This window comes from Harpia harpyja, chromosome 20, assembly GCF_026419915.1.
Source record: "Harpia harpyja isolate bHarHar1 chromosome 20, bHarHar1 primary haplotype, whole genome shotgun sequence".
Classification (NCBI taxonomy): Eukaryota; Metazoa; Chordata; class Aves; order Accipitriformes; family Accipitridae; genus Harpia; species Harpia harpyja.
In genome coordinates, this window is record NC_068959.1 from 7,160,257 (window position 1) to 7,186,123 (window position 25,867).

The window sequence follows — 25,867 nt, forward strand, 5'->3', positions numbered from 1 at the left end:
TTGCAGACCCCAGGTCTCCGTGCCGTGTCCCGGGGGAAGGCAGCTCCCCCACCGGCAGCTCCACCGCCGTTCCCCCGCCACGGTGCCGGGCTCAGACTGGCCCCCAGCGAGGCAGCAGATGCGTGACTTGGTATTTCGGTGGCGTGGGCGGCCCCGTCCCTGCAGCGTGTCCTCGGGGAACGCCGCCGCTCAGGTCTCGCCAAGAAGGGGTTTGCCCGGGGAACACCAGGATCGTGGGCGCCCGTCCTCGGGATATGCCCATCTGCAGAAAGCGCTCACGAAATGGAAGGGGGCGGCTTTGGAAGATGGTTTTCAGGGTGGTACGGGCTCGCCCAGCAAACTGTCAAGGCAGCTCTGGTGTAGGATGGGCGGGAGTCGTGCTGCCCAAGAAACCTTCTCCCTGCGGATGGAGTGAGGGGATGGGAGCGGGGAGATGGCAGAGCCGCTCCGAGAGGATCTCTGCTGACCCACCCTGGGCTGGGGCTGTTTTCAGCAACTTTCTCTTTGCCCTCGTTTGAGATAAGCCAGCACCCTCCAGCTCCCACAACTTGCCATGTTTCTAAGGAAAGATGTGGGTGGCTTCCCGCAACTACTGAGGCCCCGAATTACGTAAAGAGCAGTGTGAGATTTCTTTTTCAGAGAGAAACATTGAAATTTTCCCCCCAGGATCTCTTTGCAAATCCGTGTTGAATAATTGCAGGCAAGCAAGGCAGCAGGAAGGATTTCAGAAAGGGCAGAAGATTTCCTTTGGGCATTCTCAAAAAAATGCAGCCTTGCGTTTGGGAAATGCCTGAGCGCCTGTTCAGCAGCAAAGCTTTCACTGGCTGTTTTCAAATCTGCCTTAGTTTCCAAAATAACCTTGCTAAGGACAGCGAAAGTTTTGCAGAGAAGCTGTGAGAGCCCTGGGTGAAGCTGCAGGGTGTACTCCTGTTTGAGCTCAGTATGTGGTGTTGACCTGGTGCATTTTCTTACTTCACTGAAAAACCTTGCAATAACTCAGGGAGGGGTCTGCATTGAGCAGAAACCTCTTTTCCTCCTCCGCCGGCTGTTAGGCTGGGAAATCCCTCACGGTCCATGTGCTGTGAGCAATGTCGGTCTCCCAGCAGCAGTGATGCCCAGCGGGCACTTTCCTGGGACCCAGCCTTGCAGTGAGCGGGGCTGGGTGACGCTGAGCTGAGCGGCTGTGGACGACTCACGGCACAGGATTTTCCCTCTTTCGCTGTAACCCATATCCTGTCCCGGGAGCGATGACATCCCCCTCTCCCAGCTGATACCTCGCCTCTCGACTGTGTCAGTGCGCGCGTTCGTCATTCAGCAGGATTTGTGCTCGGCAGAAAGGAAGAGGGTCTGTCTGCGCTTGTCCCGGCGCCGCGTGAGTCACTCAATGGTTAAACACAGCTTTGTTAGCTGGATGCTGGGAATTTTGCTTTCCAGCGGGATGGAGGTGGGAGCCAAGGCTCCTGCTAACCCTGAGCAAACCCCGTCCGCAGGGAACGGGCTTCTTCCCCGAATGCTCCCACCTCCTGAGCAGCAACCGTCCCCCAGTGCTGGCTGCAAACGGGGGTGTCTGCAGCCACGTCTGGGCTGCAAAAGCAAAGGGAGCTGGGCACTGGGCTCTGGCCCTGGGTGCTGTCCCCAGGGTGAGGACGGAAGGGTGAGGGTGCTGGGGTGGGGAGCATGGCATTGGGGGGGCTGCTGCGGTGGGGGACACTTCCAAATGAGCTGTTAGGGAGTGTTTGCATCTCAGGGGGTCCTTCCTCGTGGGGAGCAGTGCTGGGGCTGCAGCCCAGGCTGGGGGTGCCGGGAGCCGCTCCGCTGGCTGCAGCCAGAGGAAATCAGTGCATGCACAAGCATCCGTAACGCTCCCCCTTACCTTTGTACAGGTCTTTAGATGCTGCTCCTCTGCCCACCTGGACAAGAGAAATTCCTGCAAAATCCTCCTTGGTGACGTGTGTCCTCCGGGCAAATCCCTGCGGCTGGATTTTTGAAAGCTGCCTGCTCCTGTGGCATCGCGCCTGGTCCTCCTGCCTGCAAGAGGACTAAAGCTGGGCTCGTGCCCAGCACGTGGCCATCTTCCCTCCTGGACGCTGCCCACGCTCCGAGGGACGCTGCCGGGGAGGAGCCAGCCCCTCGGCCATGTGGAGCGGGTTTGAGAGGCCGTGGAGTGCCAGCGAAGGAAAGTGGCAAAGATGCTGAAGGCGAGGCTTCGGCAGCCCTGTCTGCAAATCCAGCCCGGCTGCCCCACTCGCAGCGAGGCTGCGCAAAACCCGTGTGTCTGTGGGACGGCCAAGGGGGACACCGAGGGGGACACCGGCTGTTGGCAGGAGAGGGGGAGAAGAGGGGGGCAGAGGTGCCGTCAGCTCCGGGATGCTCCTGCCTCTGAGGCAGTCGAGCAGGAGGGATGGACAGGACCACCAGGGGGGAAGGCGAGTGGGAGCTGCTGGCGGGAGCCCAGGGGGCTCAATGGAGACACGCCGGGTCCCTCAGCGGACAACGGCAGCCTGGCCTTGGCAACTGAACCTGCAGCCCCCAAAAAATGCCCCGGCTCTGCCCCAGAGCTGCCCCCTGCAGCAGCCAGCTCCACGGCTGACCCCAGTCAGGAGTGGAAAGTGGTGAAGATTCAGCGGGTCCTCATCAACCCTGCCGGCGAGCCGAGGAAAGCAGGTAAGAGAAACTCCCTTTGGCCACCGTCCCCCACCCCAAAAAGCACTGGCGTGCTCCTGGGGCCGGAGCTGCCGCTGCCCAGCACGGCGGTGGGAACACCCGGCTCTTCCCAGGGCAGGACCTCCGCCGGGTTAGAGGTCCCAGGCTCCCGGCTGAGCTGCTGGGACTTTTTTAGCTTGAGATGATCTCTCTGGCCTGAAAAATAAGGAGAAATCCATGGCTTTTCTTGGGAGGGGGGTGGGAAGGCAGCGGGCGGGTTCCCGCAGTCTCCAAGCGCTCAACCGAACCCCGAGCGGGGCACAAGCGGCGTGGGCTTCCCGGCCCTCACCCTGGCCTCGGGGCTTGGCGGGACCCTGCCAAGAGGGGGGTGATCAGGACCAGCTCCTGGGGTGCTGCCTGGGACAGGGACACCTCTCCCCGGTCGGTCGGGGCGGGGATGGCCAAGCATTTGTTACGTGGCTTGGGGCCATCTCTCTTTCAGCCCCTGCTTTAAAAATTAAGCACTTTATTTCAGGCCGGTTGGTTCCTACAATGTTCTCTGCCATCGCCTCGCTTCACAGCCCTGTTTCACAGCCGTTCCCCTCTGTGACTGTCCCTTCGGCCATGGTGACGCAAATACAGGCACATATCTAGGGTTACCGCAGACCTCCCCACCCAGGGGAGATGCTCCCGCAGGATTAGACCCATCCTCTTACAGGCATCAGACCCATATTTAAACCCCGCTTCCACCCTTCTTTCTATTTTGCTCCTGCCCAGCTGCTATCTCAGCTGCCACCCGGCGCCGAGGCAGGTGTGTCACTGTCCCCATGGGATGGCGTTATCGGATGCTGCCGCTCTGCTCAGAGCCTGCTTTTCCCAAAGCAGCCCCCAGGATGGGGAGGGATGGGACCGGCTGGGGATGCTCAACATGAACCTGGTGTCCAGAATCCGTCCCCTTCCTTTTTGGGGTGTCAGACGTCCTCAAAGCCAGCAGCTCCCCGGACGGGATGAGGGCTGGGAAACTCAGCCAAGCTCCTTGGCTCGCTGCTGCCCCAGCAGCTCCCCAGGCCGTACGGGCGTCGTGTTTCAGGGCTCAGCACACAAACCAGATGGACCCAAATAGTCTTCCCATTTCTCACTCTGCTCTGGGACGGCAGATCTGCGGTGGGGAAAGGTCAGGCCTGACTCTGTCCAGGCTCAGCATTTTCCTAACCCGTGCCGCCATCCAGCACTTTTGCTGCCAGCCTGGAATTTTAAAGTAACTCAACAGGTTTGTTGGAAAGAGTTTGTCTGTCCCGTTTCCTCCCCCTCCAAGTGAGATCACCACCAGGCGCTGCCTGCGGGACCCGTCAGACTTTCCAGAGCCTCCGGGCAGGATGGCGCTGAGGGTCCTGAGTGCCGGCAGCAGTGCCGCGACCTTGCAAAAACCCTGCAGGTTTGCAAAGGAGAGGTTTGGTTCAGAGCAGGGATGGCAGCGGAGGAGGGAGGGAAGGGCAGGTCCCCGCGCAGGTGGCATTGGGACTGCCTCTGCAGCAGGGTGTTTGCAGGGACCCCCCCGGGAGGTGTCAGGGATTTGCTCCTCTTCTCCTTAGCTGGCTGGGAGTACAGGAACCCCCACCCCATACAGCTCCTGCAAGAAAAAGGGGTGCATCCATCTGCACCCAAAATCGTGCAGGGGTGGTCCTGAGAGCTGGGAGCCAAGCAGGTGCCCCCCCACGCCCGAGCGGTGCAGACCCACCCAGGCAGGTCCCAGGTGCCCCTTTGGTCCCCGTCCAGCAGCCCAAGGCCAGGCTGTCTGCTCCCATATATCCAGCACAGCGGCCCGGGCTGGTTGGCATCTCTCGGGGCAGGCTGGGGAGCACAGGAGCCCCGGGTAGAGGCAGCGGCTGGGAGATGCAGGAGGCAGGACTGGTTTCTCTGTCTGGTGTGCAAATAAACAGAAGGTTTCGCTCCCTGGGGGCTGCCGAGGCAGCGCCAGTCTCCCTCAAAAACCAGAAAAGCACAAAAAAGCATAGAGGGGCAGGAAGAAAGGAAATTAGAAAGGCAAAAAATAAAGCCAAGAGCTCATCTTGTGGTGCGGACAGGCGCGGGAAGGGGGTGAGGCTGGTCCCACCCGCAGCGGTGCCCGGGAGCTCTGCAGCCCCAGCTGGAGCGGGGTGGCGGAGGTGGGAGGTGATGCAGGCTCCCCAGGAATCACGTCACCCAGGGCTGTGGTCCCCCCGTCACTGGGAGCAGACCACCCCTGGCAGAGAGCTTTCAGTGCTCTTCCCAGAGGGTCCCCAAGGTGGTGACACCGGTGCTGGATTTCTGCCCAGCTCCAAGTACCCCAGCTTTTTAGGCACTGGGGAAACTGGCAGCAAGGGGAGGCCCTGCTTCCCCTCTGGTATCTGAAACGTATGGGGCTGCAGGTCCCCAGCAGTGCTGGGAGGAGGGCAAGGGGGCGAGGGTTGGGGGTAAGGCGATGCGCAGAGCTGGGTAAGGGGGATGCGCAGGGCTGGGTAAGGGGGTTGTCCAGGGCAGGGATAAGGGGGATGCGCAGGGCAGGGATAAGGGGATGCCCCAGGATGGGATAAGGGGATGCGCAGGGCTGGGTAAGGGGATGCCCCGGCTGCTCTCCCCCCGACAGCGGGCTCAGGGCAGACCCAGCCGGGACGGGAAGCGGCGGGGCAGGGCCGCCGGGGGCAGCCGGGGCGGCTGCCGGTGCCGCCGGGGGGGAGTGGGACCCGTCCCGTCCGGTCGGTCGGACGGGGAGGGCAGGGGCAGGACCGGTGGGACCCGCCACCCCCCGGCCCCGGCCCCCGCCCGCCGTCGTCGTCCCCGTTCCCCCCCCCCCCCGGGGCCCGCTCCGAGGGCGGAGCTGCCGCAACTTTCCTGCCCGCCGCCTCCTCCCCGGTGCAGTCGGGCTGCGAGGGGCGGCGGCGGCACCGGCACCGGCACCGGCACCGCGGGTAGGGCCGGGGCTGGGGAGGCGGCGGCTGCCCCCGGGAGGGGCTGCGGGGCTGGGGGGTAGCGAGGGGGGTTGGGGGGGGGGGGAGCCGGGGCAGGGAGCGGGGGGTTGAGGGGTGCCACTGGGATCCCAGTGGGAGGGGAGGTGGTGGATGGGAGAGCAGAGGGGGGGGGCGAGGGCGGTGGTGGGATGTGGGGATGGCCGGGGGTGCCAGGGGCTGGTAGTGCACGGGTGGGGTTGGGGGGGTGGGGGGGGCTGGGGGTGCACAGGGGGTCCTGGGGTGCTTGGGGGTCCGGGAGTGCACGGCCAGAACCCCCCCCGTGGGGTGCTGATGGTGGGTGAAGGGCGGGCGAGTGGAGCCGCACACAGCCTGGGGGGAGATGGGGGCTAAGCGGGGTTTCTCTCTCTATAAATTAGCCCGGAGGGTGTCGGTTCCCTCTGCCCACACCCGGGGGTCTGGTGTGGGGCGTGGGAGGAACAGTGGGGGGATGTGGGGGGACGTGGGGGTCCCCCCTGGGGCTTGGCAGGGTCGCACCTCCCAGCTCTGCAGAGTGTCTTCCCGGGCAATGTCCCCCGTCCCCTGCGATGGGGACGTGATCTCCCCTGGCCATGCCACCCTGTGCTGGAGACACGAGGTCTGTCCCTCCGGCTTGGCAGCCAGCGGGATGGATCCCTTACGGGTTGTGCAAGGGACAGGCGAAGGCCCCGTTTCGTCCCACTCCCCTCCCCGCTCGGTCCATCTGACGGGGACAAGCCAAGCCAGATGACCTTCTCTCACCAGGCCAGCACCTTCGGCTCGTGGCACCAGCCCGGCGGGGCTGTCACTGGGACCCCGGCAGCCTGGGATGTGTCACGGCGAGTCCGAGCACCAGCGGGCACAGAGGGGCTGGGACTCACTTGCCAGGCGGAATGGGGTCCCCGTGGTACCCGGCCACGGGATGGGCTGGCTCTGCTGCGTGCCGGGCAGATGGATGGCAGGGCAGCCTGGAGGAGGTCTGCCCGGCTCCAGCCTCCTTTTGCAAAGCTAAAAGCTTAATTTTGGCTGGCTGGGGGAAGGTGCTGCCTCCACTTCTGCGGTAGCAGCAGCCTCTTCTTCCCCAGTGCGGATGCACGCAGGGCTGGGGCTGCTCGCTGTATCCCCTCGTCTTGGCGTGCCCCGGGGAAGTGAGGCTGGGGCAGGGGCAGCCAGTCCCCATTAAAATTTAACCCCCAGCCCCTTCTCCTCCTCCCCCCAGGTGGGAGATGGGTGCCCCAGGGCTTGCTGCATGGAGACCGCGGGGCCATTTTCGGCAGGATTTGGGTGCTGAGCGCCGGGCAAAGCAGGGGCATGGCTGCGAGCCGGGAGGAGCGTGGAGAGGCAAACAGCTCCAAATCCAGCAAAGCCCTTGCGAACAGAGTGCAGAGAAAACTTGCAAGCGCATCGAATTTTCTCGCTGTGCCAGATTTTGTCACTGGCAAAGGCGCCCGCGAGGAGAGGCCCAGCACGGTGCGTCCTGCCAGGCAGGCGAGGTTGCTCCCACCACGGCACCCACCGCTTGAGCTGGGGCTTTTCGGGTCTGCAAGGCCAGCATGGATAAAAACTTCATGGAGGTTTTATATCTGCGGTACAGGAGGGTTGGAAGCTGGCAATGAGGCAGAAAACAGTCATATTTTTATCCGTAGGTTTCAATCATATCTGTTTCTAGCTAGCTCGACTGCCTGTCTGTGCTACCCTCCTTGTTTTCCTAGCAGCAGATTATTTGGGATAACTGGGAGCTGGAGGGAAGCGCAGACTTAAATGTGTGCGAGTTAGTGTGCATTGTAAAAAATCCTGCACAGCTGTAGTTGGGGCAAAAGGCCAGCTGGCTTCTCTGCCAAAAAACCTGCTTACATTTCCTCGGTGTCCAAAGCCCTCAATGTTTGGGTGAAAACACTGGATTCCCCCTCCCCAGCACTGCCCGGCTGTAGATGTGCGTTCGGGTTTGTGGCAGGGAGGTGGCACAGCAGCAGCGTGTGTCCCTCTGGAGAGATGGGGTTTCTCTCAGTTTAATGCTGGGTTTTGCCAATGGGATTTTGCCAGTAAGAGGCACCATTTGGGTTGACTCACCGCAGACCAAGAAATAGTCGGAAAGGGGGAAAAGCGCCTGCGTGTTATGGATAGCGGCTGTTGCGCTGTGCGAAGGTGGATTTGGGGTTTCTGGTCCGTGCTGTGCCTGGCCCAGTGGGACATCGTGAGCATCATCCTGCAAGCTGGCCAAGGTGGGCTGCAGCGTTGGGATGGGTGAGCGTCTGACCCAGGAGCAAGCTAGGGACAGAGAGCCCAAATCAGAGGTTTTGGAGTCGCCTGCCAGCCCTGAGTCCAAGATTTCACATGGCCTGTTGCATCCCACCGGCCCCATCGGGACTCTGGTACCTCTTGGCTTCTCCGTACAAGCACTTCTCACCACCATGCCCGGTGCTCGCAGCCACCCATCCCTGCAAGGTGACGGCTTCCAAGTCGCTGTTTTTCTTTTTGTGACATCCCGGCCACGTCAAGCCAGCAACTTCCACTGAATCTGTCAGCTGAGAGAGCCCTGGGGTATCTCCCCTCCCTGCAATTTGGGGCCACATCCTCGTCTCATCCCAGCTCTTGGAGTCCATGTCAGGGCAGGGTGGGCCACAAGCAGGGCCTGATACATCCTTAACCATCATTTGGGGTCAGATGGTGACTCCAGCCTTTGCTGGCTGGACTTCAGACACTCTGCAGTAGCACTGTGCGGGGGGACCCATCTTTGCATGGAAAATTGAGCTGGAAGGAATTTTATTTTTCCCATCTGGCCAAGAGGCGAGAGCAACAAAAATGCCTTTCATCACCCTCGTCATCCTCACTCTGGAGGAGAGAGCACAGTACATGCTGCGGGAAGGATGACTGACAGCTTGGTAAGAAGCTGTTAAGCTCTGCATTTGGGGGATGTTGCTGGAAGTCACTCCTGGAGCTACAGGAAACCAATGGAGCAAGTGCCTATATAAATATATAGATAGAGATCTATAGGCTCCTCTGTCTGGAGCTGAAGTGCCTTGCACCAAAATAGCAGCTGGTGGCCAGTGGCCGGCTGCTAATATGTGCCAGGAGTCCAGCGGTCCTGCACGGCACAGGGAGCATCTCCTTCCCCAGTATCCCTGGACCGCAGGGCTGGGGGCTGCTGGAGGACCCCCCAACACAGGGACGCAGCAGCAGACAGGGCTGGATTCATTGCTCTTGGAAGAAGCCGGGACATTTGGAGAGGGGAGATGTTTCCTTCCCGAAGGGCAGCGCGGTGGCAAGCCGGTGCATGGCGTGGGAAGGAAGGAAGGAAGAGTGGAAGAGCACGAGAAGAGCCAGTCACCCTTTGGATTTTGGACTGGACTCCTGTTAATGGGCGGAAGCCAGTTTCCAGTGCTGCACGAGCCCCTGGCGCCCTCGGCTGCACATAGTTTTGCTTTCTCCTCCTCCCCGCGCTGCTTGGGCTGCCTTCGGCCCCGCGCCCCTCCTCCTCCTCCCCAGCACCTGGACATTTTCAGTGCATTGAGCTCCCTCCCGTCAGCCTGGGGCTGGGGAGAAGCACCCAGCCAGCGCCTACCCGAGGCTCCCCGGCTGGCAGGGGATGGTGGGGAAGGACGACGAGATGTTCCCTGCAGCTGGGAGAGGAGCACGGGGTGCAGGTCACTGTGGCAGATGGGTAAAAGTTCTCACACCAGGTCGAATAACCTCATCCTGCAGCTCAGGCTGGAGCAGAGAGGGGAGGGAGGTGGTCCCTGTCCTTTGGCTGGGGATGGCATGTCACCCTCGGTTGAGCGATGATGAGCCACATTTGCAATAGTGTCTGCAGAGCCGGGCTGCAGGGTCCGTCCGTCTGTCTGCGGCTGTGTGCGGCTGTGCAAGCAGGGCGGTGTACAGGGTGGTTCTCTGCAATTTCCTCTGGCCTGCCGGAGGCTTTGGTGCTCTCTATCCGTGTGATAAACATTGGATGTGAAGAGCAATTATTACCCCCAGCATCCCCATTAGTGTCCTGAGGGATTTGTTTCCAGTGGGCTTGGGTGGAGCAGCCTGGGAATGGCGGGTAGCAGGTGGGCAGGGGCAGAGGGGCTGCTGGAAAAGCATAGGGGATGGGGGTCCGCAAGGCGATGCTGGGACCAGATGCCAAGCAGGGGATTTCAGGCAGGGGGCTCCCACCCGGCAGCACCCCCTGGCCTGGAGGGATGCCTGTGCCCGGGGTGGCAGCAAGGGATGGGGATACCTGGGGGCAAAATCCCGGGGGACAAATCCCGGCACTGGTCCCGGCTATGCAGGAGTGTATCCGGCGGCTAGTCCAAGCAGGAACGGGCTGGCCAAGAGCTGAGTCATCCCTCCAGCATGGAGGAGATCCCCCAGGGCCCCTCGGTTGCTGTTAAAAAGCAGTAGCAAGAGCGAGAGGCTGTGAAATGGCTCCGCCGAGAGCTCGGCTTCTTAGGCGGCCTCAGCCTCCGAGGAAGCGAGGATGCTCGGCTTGGAGCACAAAATTCACAGACATCTGGAGCCTGTGGCTTGTTTCTCAACGGCTCCTTGGCCATTTTTCTCCTCTGTTTCGAAGATAAAGGCGGCGAGGGCGACCCCGTGGAGTGGGAGCCGCGGTGCTGGCCGCCCTCCAGCCAGCCCGGCCGGAGGAAACCACGGCCCCACTCTGTGCCGCCGCCAAAACAAATAGAAATGGGGCGTTAAACAATGCCGGGCGCTAACTGGGGGAGATGTTGGCCGCCGGCATCGCCACTGCGGATGGGCTCCTTGTCTCCAGGAGAGAGTTTCCACTGGCATCTGTGCCTCCTCTCCCCTGTGCCCAGCCAAACCCCTCCTGCTGGGCAGCCCAAAGGCTTCATCCACCCTCCTCCTCCTCTCCAGCCCCTCCAGGGAAGCAGGGCCATCCTGAACACCTTGGCGGTGCTGGAGCCAGGGCAGGGACTTGCTGGGTGCTGAAAGAGGTGGGAGGGATGAAGGGTGAGGAAGAGGAGATGCCCAGCTTGCAGCAGCCCTCCTGCTTCACCGTGGGCTCGCTGGAAGGATTTGGCTTAGTCATCCATCCCTTCCCTCACTGGTAGGCTGAGCCACTGCTGAAAATATCCTGGAAGGCTCCCAAGCGGCACAGAAGGCAAGAAAATGAGAAACACATGAAGGGAAGGGAAGGGAAGGGAAAGGATGGGAAGGGAAGGGAAAGGGTGGGAAGGGAAGGAGAGGGGGCACTGGTCGTCCCTGGAGGAGCAGGGCTTGGGGTGGGCAGCCCTGGCCACCCACCTCCCTGCCGAGCCCGGAGTGGGACCACCCCATCACAGCCATCCCAGCAGCACCTTTGGGGAGGGGGCTGCACCCTTGGTGGGTGCTGGGGTGACGCTGATGCTCTGCACCGGTGTCTGTCCCTGAACAGTGGCCTCGGCAGGGCCGGGGACGCTGCCCTTCCCGTGGGTGCTTCAGGGCAAGCTCGTAGGAAATTGCTCACCCTGAGAAAACGCGTTCCCGGCAGCTCCACATCCTTTTGGCCTTCGGGAAGGGCTGGTGCCCTGACCTTTTGGCCAGCACACAAGAAGCCCAGCAGCACTCCGGCTGCTCACCATGGGGCTTTCGCCGGGCTTTAGCACTTTGCTTTTAGCACTTGCATAGGCTCCCAAGGCATGAAGTTGGTTCCTTGCTGTGGGCTGTGTCTGTGTCCGGCGGGTCAGGATCTGCATAGCTTCTGTCGGCTGCTGCCATCTCGTGTTGCTCCATAAATCAGTCCCCAGATGGGGCTGGCCACCGGCCTTGCCATGAGGTTATGGCGGGCTGGCATCTCCCAGCTGACGCTGGGTTTGCTCTCCTGCCCTCTTGGGGCTGAGTGTGCTGGGATTTGGGGCGAGGGGCCAGGGGACATGCGCTCGCCCCTTCCCTGCCTGCTGCCTCTTCGAGCCAGGGGCCAAAACCATGTGAACTGCAACCTGAGACCTGCTGAAGCCCTTGGAGAAATTCCTTTCCCATACGGTCACTGGTCACCATGGTGGGCATGCGGAGCCCAGCCGAAATATTGGGTGGGACAGGAGGAAAGGTCCTGGGTGCCCCTGGGTGTCCCCTGGGCTTTGCCATCTGTCCCCTCGGCACGCAGAGCTGCAGCTTAGCATCCCATCACCCCTGGACTGCGTTATCCCCCCCGTGTACCCCAGCCCCGGAGCAAACCTCCTGCCTTCCCCCAGCTGCCGGGGAAGGGGTTGGGATGCCAGGGGATACCTGGAGAAAGGGCTGCTGGTCCTGGGTGGGGAGGGCTGAGATCCCACATCCCCGCTGAGTTCCCCCTAATTCCCCTCTCCCCTCTGTCCAGGTCTCTCCCGCAGCGCCAGCCTCTCTGAGAAGGAGTTGAAGGAGGCGAAGGCGCGGAGCCGGAGGATCGCGGCGCAGCTCACCACGGCACCCAGCCCCAGCTCCAAGGGCGTCCTGCTCTTCAACCGCCGCAAGCAGCGTGTCGACGGGCTCGCCGGGGCCGGGCATGGCGGGGGGCTGCCACTGAGCCCTGCGCCCCGGCCTCGGCAAGCAGCCATGGAGGAGGGTGAGGGGCAGGGGACGAAGCCAGAGCCTGACCAGCCCGGCACCCCAGGAGAAGGGCTGCAGGTGAACGCCTCCCCGTGCCGGGAGTCGCCTGCTGAAGCCCAGCAGGTCCCGCTTAGCATCTACCTGAAGGAGAACATGGCATCAGCTGCCACCAACGGCGTGCAGGAGGGGGTGGCCAGCAGGATGGAGAGCAGGGCAGGGGGACTTGGGGTCGCAGGAGCCCCTGCGGGGCTGAGCACAGCGGCGTCTCTTGCCCTGCCACAGAGCCCCAAGGAGGGGAAGAATGGCGAGGTGCCCGGCGAGGTGCCCAGCAAGGTGCCCAGCGCGCCAGTGGGGACGGCCACCGGGACGGCATCCCCGGCCAGCCAGCAGCAGAATGGGGTGCAGGGCCGGCAGTACTACGAGGTCCATCTCACCCTGGCCAAGCCCAAGCCTGTGAAGAACCGGACGGCCAGACCCTTTGGCACCCAGGCATCCCCCGCCAGCGGTCAGCCGGCGGATGGGCCCCCTGCCACCGAGCTGCCCCCGCCACCCACCTACGCGGAGACCCTGAGCAGCCCCCCGCCGCTCACCCGCGTCCGCTCTCCCCCCGCCTACTCGGCTCTGTATCCCCCCCGGGAGCAGAAGATGCTGCCAGGTCCCCCCCTGAGCTGCGGGGCGAGCGGACCGAACCCTCTGCCCAAAACAGGGATCCTGGAGGAGTCGGCCGCCCGTAGAGCCGGCAAAAAGTCCATGTTCACCTTCGTCGAGAAGCCGAAGCTGGGCCCCAACCCCGATCTGCTGGACCTGGTTCAGAGCGTGGACAGCAGGAAGAAGCAGAAGGAGCATGGGGAGCCCGGTGCCGAGGACGAGCCCTTCGCCCTCGGGGCCGAAGCCGCCAACTTTGTCCCCAACAGCGTGGCCAGGGGCGGGCAGCACCTCCTGCCCGCCGACGATGCTCCGGCGTGGTCCTCCTGCCTCAAGTCTCCCACCATCAAGCCCAAGCCGAAGCCGCAGCCCAGCCACAACCTCAGTGAAGCGAGAGGGAAGGGGGCCGAGCTCTTCGCCCGCCGACAGTCCAGGATGGAGAAGTTCATCATCGAGGCTCCCTCCCAGCCCGAGCTGCTGCGGTCCCCGTCGCCCACCATGTCCCTGCCTCCCTCCTGGAGGTACGACGCCAACGCTTGCCTGTCGCCCATGGTCTCCAGACACCCCTCTAAAAGTCCCTCCAGGCCCTCCAAAACCCCCCCAGCATCTCTGTACGGCGGCAACCTGATGGAAAATGAGGTCTCCCAGAAGGAGCTGGAGATCTCCAAGCACCAGCCCTACCAGCTCCAGTCTTCACTCTTCATCCTCTCTCCATCCAAGGGGCCAGCGAGGTCCATGCCCCGGGAGATGCCTCCACCCAGACCCTCTCTTCCCGACGCCTACCCCTACTCCCAGCAAACCTCCTGCCCGACCTCTCCGTTGCCTCCTTCCCCTGTTTGGCATCCCCCCGCCGTGCCCGGTGCCGGCCAGACCACCTCCAGCCCCTTCCCCGGTGCCGCCGGGGCTCTGCCCCTGACTCATGACAGCCGTGCCGGTCCCGGAGCCCCGAACGAGGTGCTGCTGGCCTCCCCGTGCCGCCTGCTGCCGCCCCGAGCAAAGGGAGGCTTCCAGGCACCCCGGCCCTCCTACTCCACCAGGAACGCCGGCATCGAGCCGCAGGTGTGGAAACCTTCTTTTTACTACAAGTAGTGGTGGTGGAGAGAAAAACGCGGGGGCTTAAGTCTTCCCTCCGCTGGCCAAGTCCTCCCTAACTGCTCATGGGCGTTCCGAAAGCCGAACCAACCACAAAAAAAGGGGAAAAAAGAAAAGGAAAGAGAAAAAAGACGTAGCTGGGAGGCTGCAGTGCCAGGACAGGGGCGAGCCCCCCGGTGTAATGGGAGCCGAGGGGTCCCGGGGTGGCAGCAGGAGTCGGGGCCATGGAGCCTGCGGGATCCCAAAGAGCCGTCGGGAGCCTGCCCGTCCCGCGGGGCCGCCGGTTCTTGCTTTCTTCTCTCGCCTGGAAACTGTATGGAGCATTGCATCTCTGGCTCCGTCCTTTCCTCGCCTCCTGCCTTTCCGTCTCTCATAACCGGCAGCTGCCGGCTCTGCCCGTTCACCTGCAGCCCCTCTGTCCTGCCGGCTCCTATCGGCCTCCTACCAAAGCAAACCCAGAGAGGACACACCGCCTTTCTGCCTCACTGTGCCTGCTCCTGTTTCTTCTGCTGCTCCTTCGGGATCTGTCCTCATTTGCTTCCACACTGCGGAGGAAGAGCCACATCCCCGGGGGAATGGCAGAGCCCCGTGGTGCCGAAACTGGGGACACCGCGGGGTCCCTGTCCCTCCCCGTGCTTGGTGCTGGAGCTGGGGACAGGCAGCGCTGCTTGGCACGGCCAGGAGCGAGGGATGTGCCGGGCAGAGGAGGGCAGGGCCGCTGGGTGATGCTCAGCCTGATGCTCGTGGTCCAGCCTTGCCTCTGCCCATCCCTCGCTCCTGCCGCTCTCCCCACGGTAACGAGTTGCCTTTCAACTGTGCTTTTATTTCTCCTGCGTTTTTCTCTTTTTTTTTTTTTCCCCCTCTTTCTGAATACACTCTCTGCGCTGTCAGACCTGGCTCTTCTCTTTCCTGCTGGCTGGGGAGCAGCTGCTGGGTGGTGGACCCCTGGGGTGGCCCGGGGGGGGGTCTCCGTGTGTCACCCAGAGGGAGGCTTTAGGAAGCTGCAGGTAGTGAGAGGTCCTGGGTCCTATTTTGGGCAAGGATGACTAATTGCAGGCTCAGCCTGCCCCGGCTTCCTCGGCTGGTGAGGGGGTGCAGAGGCAAATGCATTTTGGGGGACCTCGCAGGGGGTGCAATGCACGAGCAGGCATCCCCAGTTCCCGCGGGGCTGAGCCAGCATGAAGCTCGCCCCGGCACCAATCCTGCCCCCGTCCCTCTGCTCCGTCCCTTTCGTCCCGCCGAGCGGTGCCGGCACTAACCCGCTCTCTGTCCCCCTCCAGGAAAGGCGGCCGTCCCTCCCCGCCTCACCCACCTGGACGCCCCGGCCACTGCGGCGCCCGGGCAGCCTGGACGGCTGGGCCAGCCCGGCCTCGGTGCCTGAGCTGGACGAGGGACCCCCCACGTCCCCTCCGTGGAGCGAGAGGTCCCTGTCCCCGCTGCGGCAGGACGCCGACCCTCGGGCCAGCCGGCAGATGCAAGCACGGCTCGCCAGGAACATCATCAACGCTGCCCGGAGGAAGAGCTCCTCTCCCAAAGCTGCGGGGCCGGAGGGTTCCCGGCCCTTCGCCCCCATCGCTGCTGGCCCCCCCAGCCTGCCCCAGTCCCCCCGGCCAGCGCGGCCGGAGAGGTCCAGAGCCCCGGCACTGCAGGCTGCCAGCAGCGTGCCGGGGAGCCTGGGCAGCCCCTCGCCCACCCACAAAAGTCCCCTGCGATCGCCCCGGGCGGATGGCCCCCAATTTTGTGCCTCTCCCGGGATGCCCCGTGCCTCCTGGGCAGAGGGTCGCCGGCTTCTGCTGTCACCCAGCGTGTCCTCCTGCCCCGTCCCCGGGCTGTCCCCCGGCCCCAAGAGTCCCCTGCCGTCCCCCGTGGTGGGTGGGCGATCCCCGGCCAAGCGCTGCACCTCCCGGTCCCCGACGGACTCGGACGTCTCCCTCGACTCCGAAGACTCGGGGGCCAAAAGCCCGGGCATCCACAGCTTCAACCTCTGTCCCCGGGGCTGGACCAGCAGCCTGCGGCTGAAGCAGGGGGGGCTGCCCTCGGGGGCCCCCTGCACCTCCTAGACGAGCCAGCCCCGGCCAAACCACCCTCTCCCTGGCCCTGCCAGCCCGGGCGATGCCACCCGCTGCCTCCCCCACTGGGAACATCCCAACCCTGGGGGCTGAGGTCCCCAAAAACCGGCGTCCCCGCTCCGCGGCGGAGCTGCTGCAGCCCCTCGACATGCCAGCGGGGTCAGGTGCCTCCCGCCTGCCCATGGCCCCACTCTATTTTTACCACCCTAACCTTTCGGGGCAGGACTGCGTGGTCAGCAGGCAGAGCAGGCGGTGGCGGGGGGGGGAGCCAGCCCCCAGCACGGCCCCCTCCCTCTGCAGCGCCTGCCCGCCAGCCGGCCCCATGCCACATAGCCAGGATGGGGATGGACTCGGTGGTCCCCTGCGAGCCCCCTGTCCCCAGTGCCGAGGTGTCACGCCGAGGTGTCACCGCAGCTCTGCTTTCCTGGGGTGGCACAGCCGGTGCTGTTGCCCACGGGGTCACGGCACACCCGGCATGGGTGTGCAGCGCCGAGCAGGTGCCACGGCCGGGCACGCTCTCCCAGCCTCCAGATCTGGCTGGTTTCAACTGAAACCAGATTTTGGGGAGGAAAAGTTAATTTTTTAGTCCAGCCCCCCAATTCTTCATTGCTTTTTTTTTTTTTTTTTTTTACTTTTGACGCCTTCTGAAACAAATTCCCCCAAATCCTTCCCTGGTGACGAAAAGAGAGCCAAAGTTATTTATTGCCACATCAAGGGGACCGTTTACAGCTGCCCTCCCGCCCCGCCCAGGCAAAGGGGGACAGCGCCATCCTGTACCCTGTCACTGTCCCCATCCTCAGGCTCACCCCATCCCTGTCCCCACCCCTGAAGGATGGAGGGACACACAGGGACCCGCGGGTGCTGCGGCAGCCAGGGCGGGTGGGAGAAAGTGGGGGGCTGGGGGGAGGCAAAGCAAGTGGTACAGGTTGCAGAGGGTTTGAAGGAGGTGTCGGTGCAGGAGGGGATGCTGAGAGTGTCTTGGGGACAAGCCAGTGTCCCCACAGGGAGCCCTCCAAGGGGCTGGGGGGGCAAGCAGAGGCCCCCATGATGGCAGCAGTGTCAGAGGGAGGTTCAGGGGGGTGATGGGGAGAGGAGGGCGTCAGGGTGGACACAGTTACGTGGCAGAGCCTGGGGAGAGCAGTGGGTGCCCAGGAGGGCAATGGATCCTCAAAGCACGTGTCCCCACCCAGGGGTGAGCAGGAGCCGGTTGGGGTGCCAGGAGAGGCTACGGCAGTGACCGCAGCCACCCACCCAGAGGACACAGCCTTGGTGCTGGTAAGACCAGCACCGACAATGGAGACTTTGTTTGGGCTGCTGGGGCTCTGGCACATTCCCTGTTCAGGGAGACCCTGTTACCCCTTCCCTTTTCCCAGGACACGCTGTCACAGCCAGCCCTTCCCTGTCCCCCAGGGTCCCCCCACCCTGCAGCCTGCCCCTCTGGGGACACAGCCCCCCCACCACCACGACCTGCCTTCGCCACACACAGTTGTATACCCAACTCACAAATAAACTGCTGTTATCCCACCCGGCCTGGCCTGCCTGGTTCCAATACGCCCCCAAGGTGGCCTGGGCACAGGTGGCACATGGCCACCTCCTGCTGCTGCTGCTGCATGGCCACTATCCCAGTCCCCAAGCATCAGCCTTGCTCTGTGCTGGGGTGATGGCATCCCAGTCCCCAAGGGTCAGCCCTGCTCCGTGACAGCATCCCGGTCCCCAAGGATCAGCCCCGCTCCATGCCGGGGTGACTGCATCCCAGTCCCTGGGGATCAGCCCCACTCCATGCCAGGGTGACGGCATCCCAGTCCCCAAGGATCAGCCCTGCTCCGTGACAGCATCCCAGTCCCTGAGGATCAGCCCCGCTCCATGCCGGGGTGATGGCATCCCAGTCCCCAAGGATCAGCCCTGCTCCGTGACAGCATCCCGGTCCCCAAGGATCAGCCCCGCTCCATGTGGGGGTGACGGCATCCCAGTCCCCAGGGATCAGCCCCGCTCCATGCCGGGGTGACGGCATCCCAGTCCCCAAGGGTCAGCCCCGCTCCGCCCCCTTTCTCAGCCAGAAATAACTGCTGTCCCGCGGCCGGACCTTGGCGTCTGGGCTGGAGCCCAGCAGGGGTTGGGGCGAGCGGCAGGGACCCCGGGGTGCCACAGAGGGCCAGCCGGGGCCACCGAGCACTGGTGGCCGCCGCTTGGCTTCGGCCTCATCCCCAGCACAGCAAGAGAGCATTTTCGGTCCCCGGCGTCTGGGGGTGTCCCCTGGCCAGGTAGGGGAGGTGAGGTCCCACGCTGGGGTCGGTGGGTGGGTGGGTGCGTGGGGTTTGGGGACATCCCAGCCTTTGCGGTGGGGACATCGCCACTGTGGGGGTCAGGGGATGGTCTCCCCGGGGGGGGGGGGGGTCGAGGAAAGGACGGGGCACAAGTCCCATGCTTGCCGTGCAGATGGTTAATGTTGAACTGAGAGCTGGCAGGGAGCTGCATGCCAGGCACCCGTGGTCCCGCAGGGACCCCCTGCTCTCCAGGGCTCTTAGGGGAAGCTGCACCGCATCAACCAGAGCTGAGGGATGCCAGATGCACCAAACACGGCCGAGCCTTGCACTTGCTGAGCCGAATGTCCCAGCCACACGGGAGGCTGCTGCTGTGGGTGGGCAGCCCAGGGGGGCTCAGACCAGGGCTGGCGTCCAGCCACCTCCCCGTGATGAAGCTGGAAGCTAAGAAGCGACCCAGCCCCGTAAGTGGGGACGGTGACCCCGCACCCCATCTTGCTGCTGGCTGGGCTCACCAGCAACCCGGCAGGGTTAGGGTTGCAGCCCCTGCACCCTCGGGGCCAGCAGCTGAAAATAGCTCTGCTGAGGCGGAGGTGCTGGTGGGGTTGCAGCCAGGGCCCCTGCTCACACGGCAGACTGCGGGCAGTGGGTGCTGCTCTGAGGGGGCTCAGGACACGAGGACACCGTCTCACTGCAGGCAAGGACAGAACTGGGGACATCTTCTGCCCTAAAGAAAGGCAGAGAGGAAAGATGACAAGCAGGGGCTGAGGGGTGGCATGTTTGGACATTTCCCTGCATCCTTTGAAGAGAATGGAGTGTAGTGTGGGGATGATGCTGGCCAGGGAAGGTGTTCAGGGATGATGCTGTCTGGGGGAGATGCTCAGCCAAAGCCTGACTCGTCCCTGTAGCACGCCCGGGGCTGACACATCCCCGTGCTTGGTGTCACCCCAGGGCTGCCTCTCTCTTCCAGCTGGGCAGGATCCATCCCTCTCCCACAGAGCTGCCCAAGGAGTGTGGCAGCAAGTGATGACCATCATGAGACCGGGCCCTGAAGACGGTAAGGGGGGCCGGAGGGTGCCGCCAGTCCCAGGGCAGTGCTGCCCACTCTGCCTAGGGGCCAGACCCAGCTCTGGTTGAAGCTACTGGCCCCACTCCCCGAGGCCTCCGTGCCTGCTTTCTTGGTCCCCTCTTGCACTACAGCCCCAAGGGGTAGCAATTGCCTTTCAAAGGCTGAAGGGGTCCATGCACGGGGGCAGAAGAGGCTGTTTGAGCCTCTGGAGCCGAGATAAGTCCCTGACAATTCCCCACACCGAGGAAACGCCAGTCCCTGGCGCAGATCCCGGTGCGAGCGCATGGCCGAGCCACGCAACAGGGACCCCAGGGAGGGGATGCGCTGTCCTTGCGCTGGGCACGGGGGTCCCCAGCACTGCAGCAGCCTCAGCTGTGGCTGTGCTCTCCCCTCGCCTCTCCAGTGCCCCGGCTGGACCTGGGGAAGAAGGTGAGCGTGGCGCAGGACCTGATGATCGAGGAGCTCTCCCTGCCGAACAACCGTGGCTCCCTGCTCTTCCAGCAGCGCCAGAGGCGGATGCAGCGCTTCACCTTTGAGCATCCCAGTGGCTACAGGGAGGTGGGTCTGTGGCTCATCCCCTGGCTCCGAGCGGGACAGCCCTTCCCCAGCTCTATCAGCCTTTGCAGGGAAGAGATTCCTGGTGGGTCTGGGGGACTCTCGGCAGGACAGCCACACTCAGCTGCCCGCTACGTCAAGATGAAGGGAGAAGAGAGATGGCTGGGTGGGCTGGGCACGGAGATGGGCAAGCATCAGGTTCAGCATTCACCGAAGAGCAAGAGGATGGCACTGGTCCCCCTCTGCACCCGCTGACCCCTCTCCTCACCTCCTGCAGCTCCCAGGGCCAGGGGCAAGTGGCTCACAGCGCACCGAGAAAGGTGACCTGGAGGGAACAGCAAACGAGTGGACGGTGAGTAGGTGGAGGAAGCTCCGAGGTGCTTTCAACGGCCTCCCGAGTCCTGACCGGGGCAGGGGGAGCTCCCCATGCCCGCTGACTCTCTCCTCCACAGCCAGGGGAGGATGCCGAGGGCCAGCAGAGTTATCACTCCGAGCTCCACGTGGCAGCATCGCCCCAGGGCGGCCCCCCTGAAGTGCCCAAGAAGACAGAGAAAGTCTTGCAGATGAGCAAAGTCCTCAACCCCGATGCTCTGGCCCCGGGTAAATGCCGCCTACATCCCAAAGCCGACACCGTTGTAATCTCAGTAATGTGGGGCTGGAGGCAGCGAGCTGCTGCCTGCTGAGGCGACCTCCCCAAAACCCTCCCCCAGAGTTTTTATATGTATAAATGTATCACAGATATTTGTTATATATATGCAATCCTGGCCATGGGAAGGCAGGGCTGTTCCCAGCCCCCTCTCCCCTGCTCGGCACGTTGCCCCAGCCCGGCTGTGACCGCAGCAGCCCACGCCATCTCTCCCCCTGCACAGGGTACTCGGGCCCCCTCAAAGAAGTCCCCCCGGAGAAGTTCAATGTCACCGCCATCCCCAAGGGCTACCGATCCCCGTGGCAGGAGCTCCTCGGTGACAAGGACAAGGCTGTGCATGGCGAGAACAAGCCGCCCGTGAGACCCTCTCTGTGGGACTTCAGGAGCTTCAACAGGTACCACTGGCTGACAAGCAGGCACCGTCAGCCTCTCCATCCCTTGGCCAAACCCTTCAGCCTCAAGAAGCACCTACCATCCTGCCAGGGAAACACAACGGTCCATGCCCTCTTTATACACCACGGGGGAGCAGCAAGGGCTCAGGTTGCTCTTTTCCTGCTCAGGAGCTCCTCCATGGCTCCTCTGCAAAGGTCCCTGCCTCCAGCAGCTCCCCAGATCTCCTCTCAGCCCCACCACCAGGCTTGCACAGCCCTAAGCAGCTTGATCTCACTGGGTAGCCTCAGGGATGAAATTTGGGAGGGCTAATGCTCATGCGCATGGTCCTGGAGAAGGAATCGCTGTTTCCCAGCTGGGCTCAGCTCTGGGCTGGGTGGAGGAACAGCACAGGCACTGCCAAGTCGCTCTCCTAATTTCCTCAAGGTATCCAAGCAGCTGCTGGAAGCAGTGGGGGTATAAGGTTAATCTTCCCACAAGGTGCTAAGAGGTCACCAGATTCCTTCCAAACACCTGCTTGAGACTGAAGTCTCCAGGCCAGGGAGTTTCTGGTGGCTCAGCCTGGCAAGCTCCATGCCCTGTGGCTGCTTCCAATGGAGCATGGCTGCTGTGCCTCCTCACACCTCCCAGTTACACCGGGGTCGAGGTTGGGACCCTGGAGCAGACACAGCCAAGGAAAATCTCCTTTCTGGAAAGGTGCTTGGTGGGGATTCAGGAGATGGTGGTAGCAAAGCACCAGCAGCCAAGGTAGACTAATGAGAACTGAACTTTTAAGCTGCAAACCAAGGTCCTGGCTCTCCTCCTCAGTGAAAGCCTCTTTTATGAGGATGGAAGTATGTTAGCCTCGGTGGCCTGACAAAAGTCACCTTCCCGTAGGCAAGCTCCCACCGGAGCTCCCTACCAGACACAGCACTGCTCCCCATCACACCACCTGCCGTGGTGGTGGGCCTCTGCAGACGGCAGCTTTCCTGAGCCCGCACCGGGGTTGGATTTGAGTCGGGGGGGACAGGAATGCTGCGCTTTGAACGCTTGGCAGAAGGGGCTACAGGGGACTACAACCCCTCTGCATGGGAACGGCGTCCCAAAGAACAGAGATCAGCCCGACCGCCGGCAGAGCCGAGATGCTGCTGCCACCGTCCCTTTGCTGCTCTCCTCGCCCTCAGCCCTGGGGCTTGGCGAGGTGCACAGCACGAGGCTGCTGCATGCTCAGCCCCACCGTGTTTCCCTTCCCACACCAGTGAAAGCGTGATAGCATACTGGTCTGCACTGGAGTGGGGCTGAGGGAGAAAGGGAAGAGGCGGCAGGGTTAACGGAAGAGACGAGAACCCACGGGCAGCTACTGCGAGTGTGGGGAAGCAAAGGGGGGGCTGCATTTGCTATTCCCTCAGGGTGTCCTTCCCAGTTACTCAGCCATCTTGAGCTTCCCGGAGCAGTAACATCCAAGGAGGTGCTGTAGGGGGAGAACAAGGAGCTGCTGCAGTCACTTGGCTCTTTTCTTTCAACATTTAGCCATGTTCCTGCCTCAGCATTTATTTACAGACAGGGACTTAAGCAAGGGCATGTTTCTGAATAATGCCTTACCCCGTACCATTTCTCCCCTCTCAAATGCTGCCTTTCTATTTAAAGTCTTGAACTGTTATTTAATACAGATGGATGCTAATTTAACACCAAGCCTCTCGCCACCTCCTCTAATTCTTCACTGAGGCATGAAGATTCAGAGAGCCAATCTGCTTTTAACTGGGCTTTTCATGATCTTCCAGGCTGTTGGCTTTTAAATCACTTCTCAGTTCATCAAATACCAAACTGCAGAAAAACAAGCTTTTTGGAACAAATCAGCTAGCAAAAAGCCAGGGGTCTCGCCTAAAGCTAGGTGAATCCCAGCACAGCTCACATGGGTCACAGGGCAAGGGCAAGTTCACCACCTCAACAGCAACTGCACTAAAGCAGACTGATTTATTCCCAACTTTAAACATTCAGGCTGTGACACAAAGACCTTCGGCTACTTTGCTAAGGTGTGCTGCCTTAAAAGAAAGTGAACACCAATCTTTGAAAAGGACTGTCTTTTCTCAGAAGGGAGAGTGTTTCTGGAAAAAACATCTCTCATTTACCTTTTCCCCCACTTATTTCTCCTCTGTTGCAAAACAGTGCCATGTTACTCATGTTCAAGCAGCGACTCCCAAAGCAAACATTCCCAGCTATGCCTCATTGATAGCTCAGCCTCCATGTGCTGCTCCAAAACCAACATTCTTGGCTTTTCAGGGGCTGGCATTCTCTTCCCTGGTCCCTTTCCACATTTCTCCAGGAAGGGATGACAGCTCTTGCCCCCGCACTGCTCCTCCTGTTAGTCATAGCTCAAGAGAAGCTGTCCCAAAAGGCAGACCGGAGCCAGGGCCAAGAGAAAGACATTTGCCTGCACATGTGCTAGAGCGATCAGGAGGCAGCACTATCAGCCTCAGCCCTCTGCAGAACACATTAGCTGCGGACAAGTCGCTTTCTAAAGACCAGGGGGTTTGTCACCGTCACCTGCTCTCTTATCTAACCCCTTTCACGCACAGCGCATCCCTACTGCTGTTGGTGGAGCCGATCAAGAGAGACTAAGGTGAAGGTAACAACCCGGTCCCTCCCTCCCCTGCACAGCCACTGACACTCAGGCACCAAACCCCACTCTCCAGGCCTGCCAAAGCTTGAGTTGAGGTTGGCTCTGTACAAGAGAAGCACCTTGCTGGGCTAGCAGAGGCTCCAATGGCGTCCTGGGGAGGAAAAGGAGGGCTGTCATTTGCTACAGGCATTGCTAGGCTGCTGCTGGGCTCAGAGTCAGTAAATCCAGACCTGCTTTTTCTATCACCTTTACATCACGCACAACCTCTCCTCGTGACGTGCCAAGTCTGCTTCTTCTTGTGCCACAGGACTCCCACCCCATTTGACAGAGCACTGGTCAGCGACCTGTTCTTTGTGCCTGCCATGGAGCTGGATAACTTGAGCGTTCTGGAGGTGATTTCCCACAGACGCAACTTCAACAGAGTGCCACAAGGTTGGGTGCGGATTCTACCAGAGAGCGATGAGCTGTAGTACGCGCGCTCCCTTCCCCATCACCACGGATGCTTTTCTCGCTTGACTCAAGCATAATTTGCACGGTAGGGGAGAGGGGAGTAAGTATTCTTCGTGAAAGCTAAGCTAGTGGTCTCGGGTTGTCATCTTCTTCAACGGGATTTGAACAAGCTCAAGTCTGGGACCATTTTGAACTGCCCTTGTACCAGCCATTTTCACAAGGGCATTTAGTGCTAAGCTAACCAGCCAAGTTCTCGTCATTAATGCAAGCAGATCCCCGTAAGCTCCTGTACAGCCTGTCCTTTTCCCTGCCTCATGGAAAATGGCAGGACCGCCAGCTGCAACACACCAAGCTGTCTCGGTGCTGCTTCACCGACACACAAGACCTGCTCTGACAGCTGGTGCCTTTGCAGAGAAATTCCATCTTCAGGACAACTCTACATCTGTCATTCCGGTCAGGATGGCGAGAGGAGGCGACAATTGAAGAGCAGCAGCAAAACAATTTACCAGAGGCATTGGCATGTTAAAAGCACTTACCTTGGGCTTGGCTGGACAACAAAAACAAATGAGGAACTAGCACCTGCCTGTTTACCAACACAGCACAACCAGGATATATGAGAGAAAAACATTGGGAGTTGGAAACTTGTGCCCCGTTTTCCACAAGCTACTGGCTAGCACTTGGCAGCTGATATTTTCCCCTCCCTGCTGCTATTTGCATGCCTTGCTTAAACACCTAAGCCCTTTGATTGACTTACGCCAGGTTTGCTTCATATAGTTGGTCAATAAGGATCAGGCCTCGCCTGGACCTGCTGCACTGTAGAATTGCACCGGTCTGAAGATACTGCCAGGGTATTCTGCTAACTTCAGCATCAGTGGGAAGGAAAAGCAGCACAGCCGTGACTCCAGAGCAAGCACGGGCTTCTCCGTGAATGCAAAAATCAGCAGTGAGGATTCAGCTACACAAACGTTTTCAGCAGTGACACACAGTGAGACATGCAGCTAACAACAGTCTATAGGACAGTCATCAGAACATCTGGAAAACCCTGCTAACTGCTAACAAAAATCTCTTAACACAGGCTTTCTAGAATTGCTTTCGTCAGGTTCTTAATGTTACCCTTATTTAATCTTGCAAAAGCAGGAGCATCAGGATAAAAGTTTCTTTTTCCACCACTGTGGTTAAATCAGGCAAGTAAATTTTGTGGTAAAAATGCAGTTAACAGCTGCCTCACTTGTGAGGTGTATTTGTAATGCTGTGCAGACAGATGCGCAGAGCGAATCCCACACAGGGATTCTGCTGCCGGAACACACCGTTCAGGCAGTAAACTTTCATTGCTCTGTTCTTCCCACAGAAGCAGGAGGGGACAAGCAAATGGAAAGAAAAAGGGTCCGTTCCTTAAACATTAAAAATTTATGATGCTCAACTGCTGTCCTGTTCCAAACCCATCTCTCTCCTCCTTTTTCCATCAGCTGAAGAAGCCGTGTACCCCTGGGGACCTGGCTAGAAATAACAAATAAATTGTGATAACGTAAAGCCTGCTTGCATTCGAGATCTGTCTGCACAGCGCTCGTGGGCCCCGACTGCAGAGACTCAGGGCCAGAGCAGTGACAAACGCTGCAGCCCTCCCCCATGCACCAGCAGACCTCTGCCTGTCCCCCAACACTGCCCTGGGATGGCTCTTGCCTGACAAGAGCTAAACTAATTACCTGTGCCCAAAGCCCAGCTCTTTCTGCAGAGAAAGCCATCTGCCTGCCAGCCATACCCCTGGTGCCACGTGTGCTATGCCACCTCCAACAGCCTGGCAGCATCAGTGGGACCCAGTGGCATTGTACAGGACAGCACATAAAACTAAAAGTGAACCTGCTGTCACTGCCCACTCTGCATCTTGGCTTTGGCAGCAGCCAAATAAAAATCAAAGTCCTCAGACACTGTGCTCCAGGAAGCAGGGTCTAAGCAAAGTGTTGAAAAATTCAAATATTTT

General features: G+C 61.2%; 2 protein-coding genes across 4 annotated transcripts; both read left to right on the forward strand.

Annotated features, from left to right (window-relative positions):
• Nucleotides 1–1,526: 1,526 nt before the first annotated feature.
• Nucleotides 1,527–17,938, forward strand: SYNPO (synaptopodin). The gene is made up of 4 exons (XM_052772142.1): nucleotides 1,527–1,640; nucleotides 1,884–2,664; nucleotides 11,905–13,817; nucleotides 15,131–17,938. Exons 2-4 carry the CDS (start codon nucleotides 2,190–2,192, stop codon nucleotides 15,908–15,910), a joined length of 3,168 nt encoding a protein of 1,055 aa, XP_052628102.1. The 5' UTR covers nucleotides 1,527–1,640; nucleotides 1,884–2,189; the 3' UTR covers nucleotides 15,911–17,938.
• Nucleotides 17,939–18,007: 69 nt separating this feature from the next.
• On the forward strand, nucleotides 18,008–25,419 carry MYOZ3 (myozenin 3). 3 transcript variants are annotated; one of them, XM_052772148.1, is made up of 7 exons: nucleotides 18,008–18,189; nucleotides 19,151–19,237; nucleotides 19,653–19,807; nucleotides 20,082–20,156; nucleotides 20,257–20,404; nucleotides 20,674–20,845; nucleotides 23,747–25,419. In XM_052772148.1, the coding sequence occupies exons 2-7, from the start codon at nucleotides 19,207–19,209 to the stop codon at nucleotides 23,907–23,909; spliced, it is 744 nt and encodes a 247-aa protein (XP_052628108.1). In that variant the 5' UTR covers nucleotides 18,008–18,189; nucleotides 19,151–19,206; the 3' UTR covers nucleotides 23,910–25,419. The 3 variants fall into 3 exon arrangements, with proteins under 3 accessions (XP_052628108.1, XP_052628107.1, XP_052628109.1); XM_052772147.1 differs by having other exon boundaries at nucleotides 18,008–18,180; XM_052772149.1 differs by lacking the exon at nucleotides 23,747–25,419 and adding an exon at nucleotides 22,490–23,739 and having other exon boundaries at nucleotides 18,008–18,180.
• The last annotated feature ends 448 nt before the right edge of the window (nucleotides 25,420–25,867 follow it).

Coding starts and splice junctions, on each gene's coding strand:
- SYNPO (XM_052772142.1), top strand. CDS start 2,190: ATGCTGAAGGCGAGGCTTCGGCAGCCCTGTCTGCAAATCCAGCCCGGC. Junction 2,665..11,904: donor CGGCGAGCCGAGGAAAGCAG/GTAAGAGAAACT, acceptor CCCTCTGTCCAG/GTCTCTCCCGCAGCGCCAGC. Junction 13,818..15,130: donor ACGCCGGCATCGAGCCGCAG/GTGTGGAAACCT, acceptor GTCCCCCTCCAG/GAAAGGCGGCCGTCCCTCCC.
- MYOZ3 (XM_052772148.1), top strand. CDS start 19,207: ATGACCATCATGAGACCGGGCCCTGAAGACG. Junction 19,238..19,652: donor GAGACCGGGCCCTGAAGACG/GTAAGGGGGGCC, acceptor TCGCCTCTCCAG/TGCCCCGGCTGGACCTGGGG. Junction 20,405..20,673: donor CCCCGATGCTCTGGCCCCGG/GTAAATGCCGCC, acceptor CCCCCTGCACAG/GGTACTCGGGCCCCCTCAAA.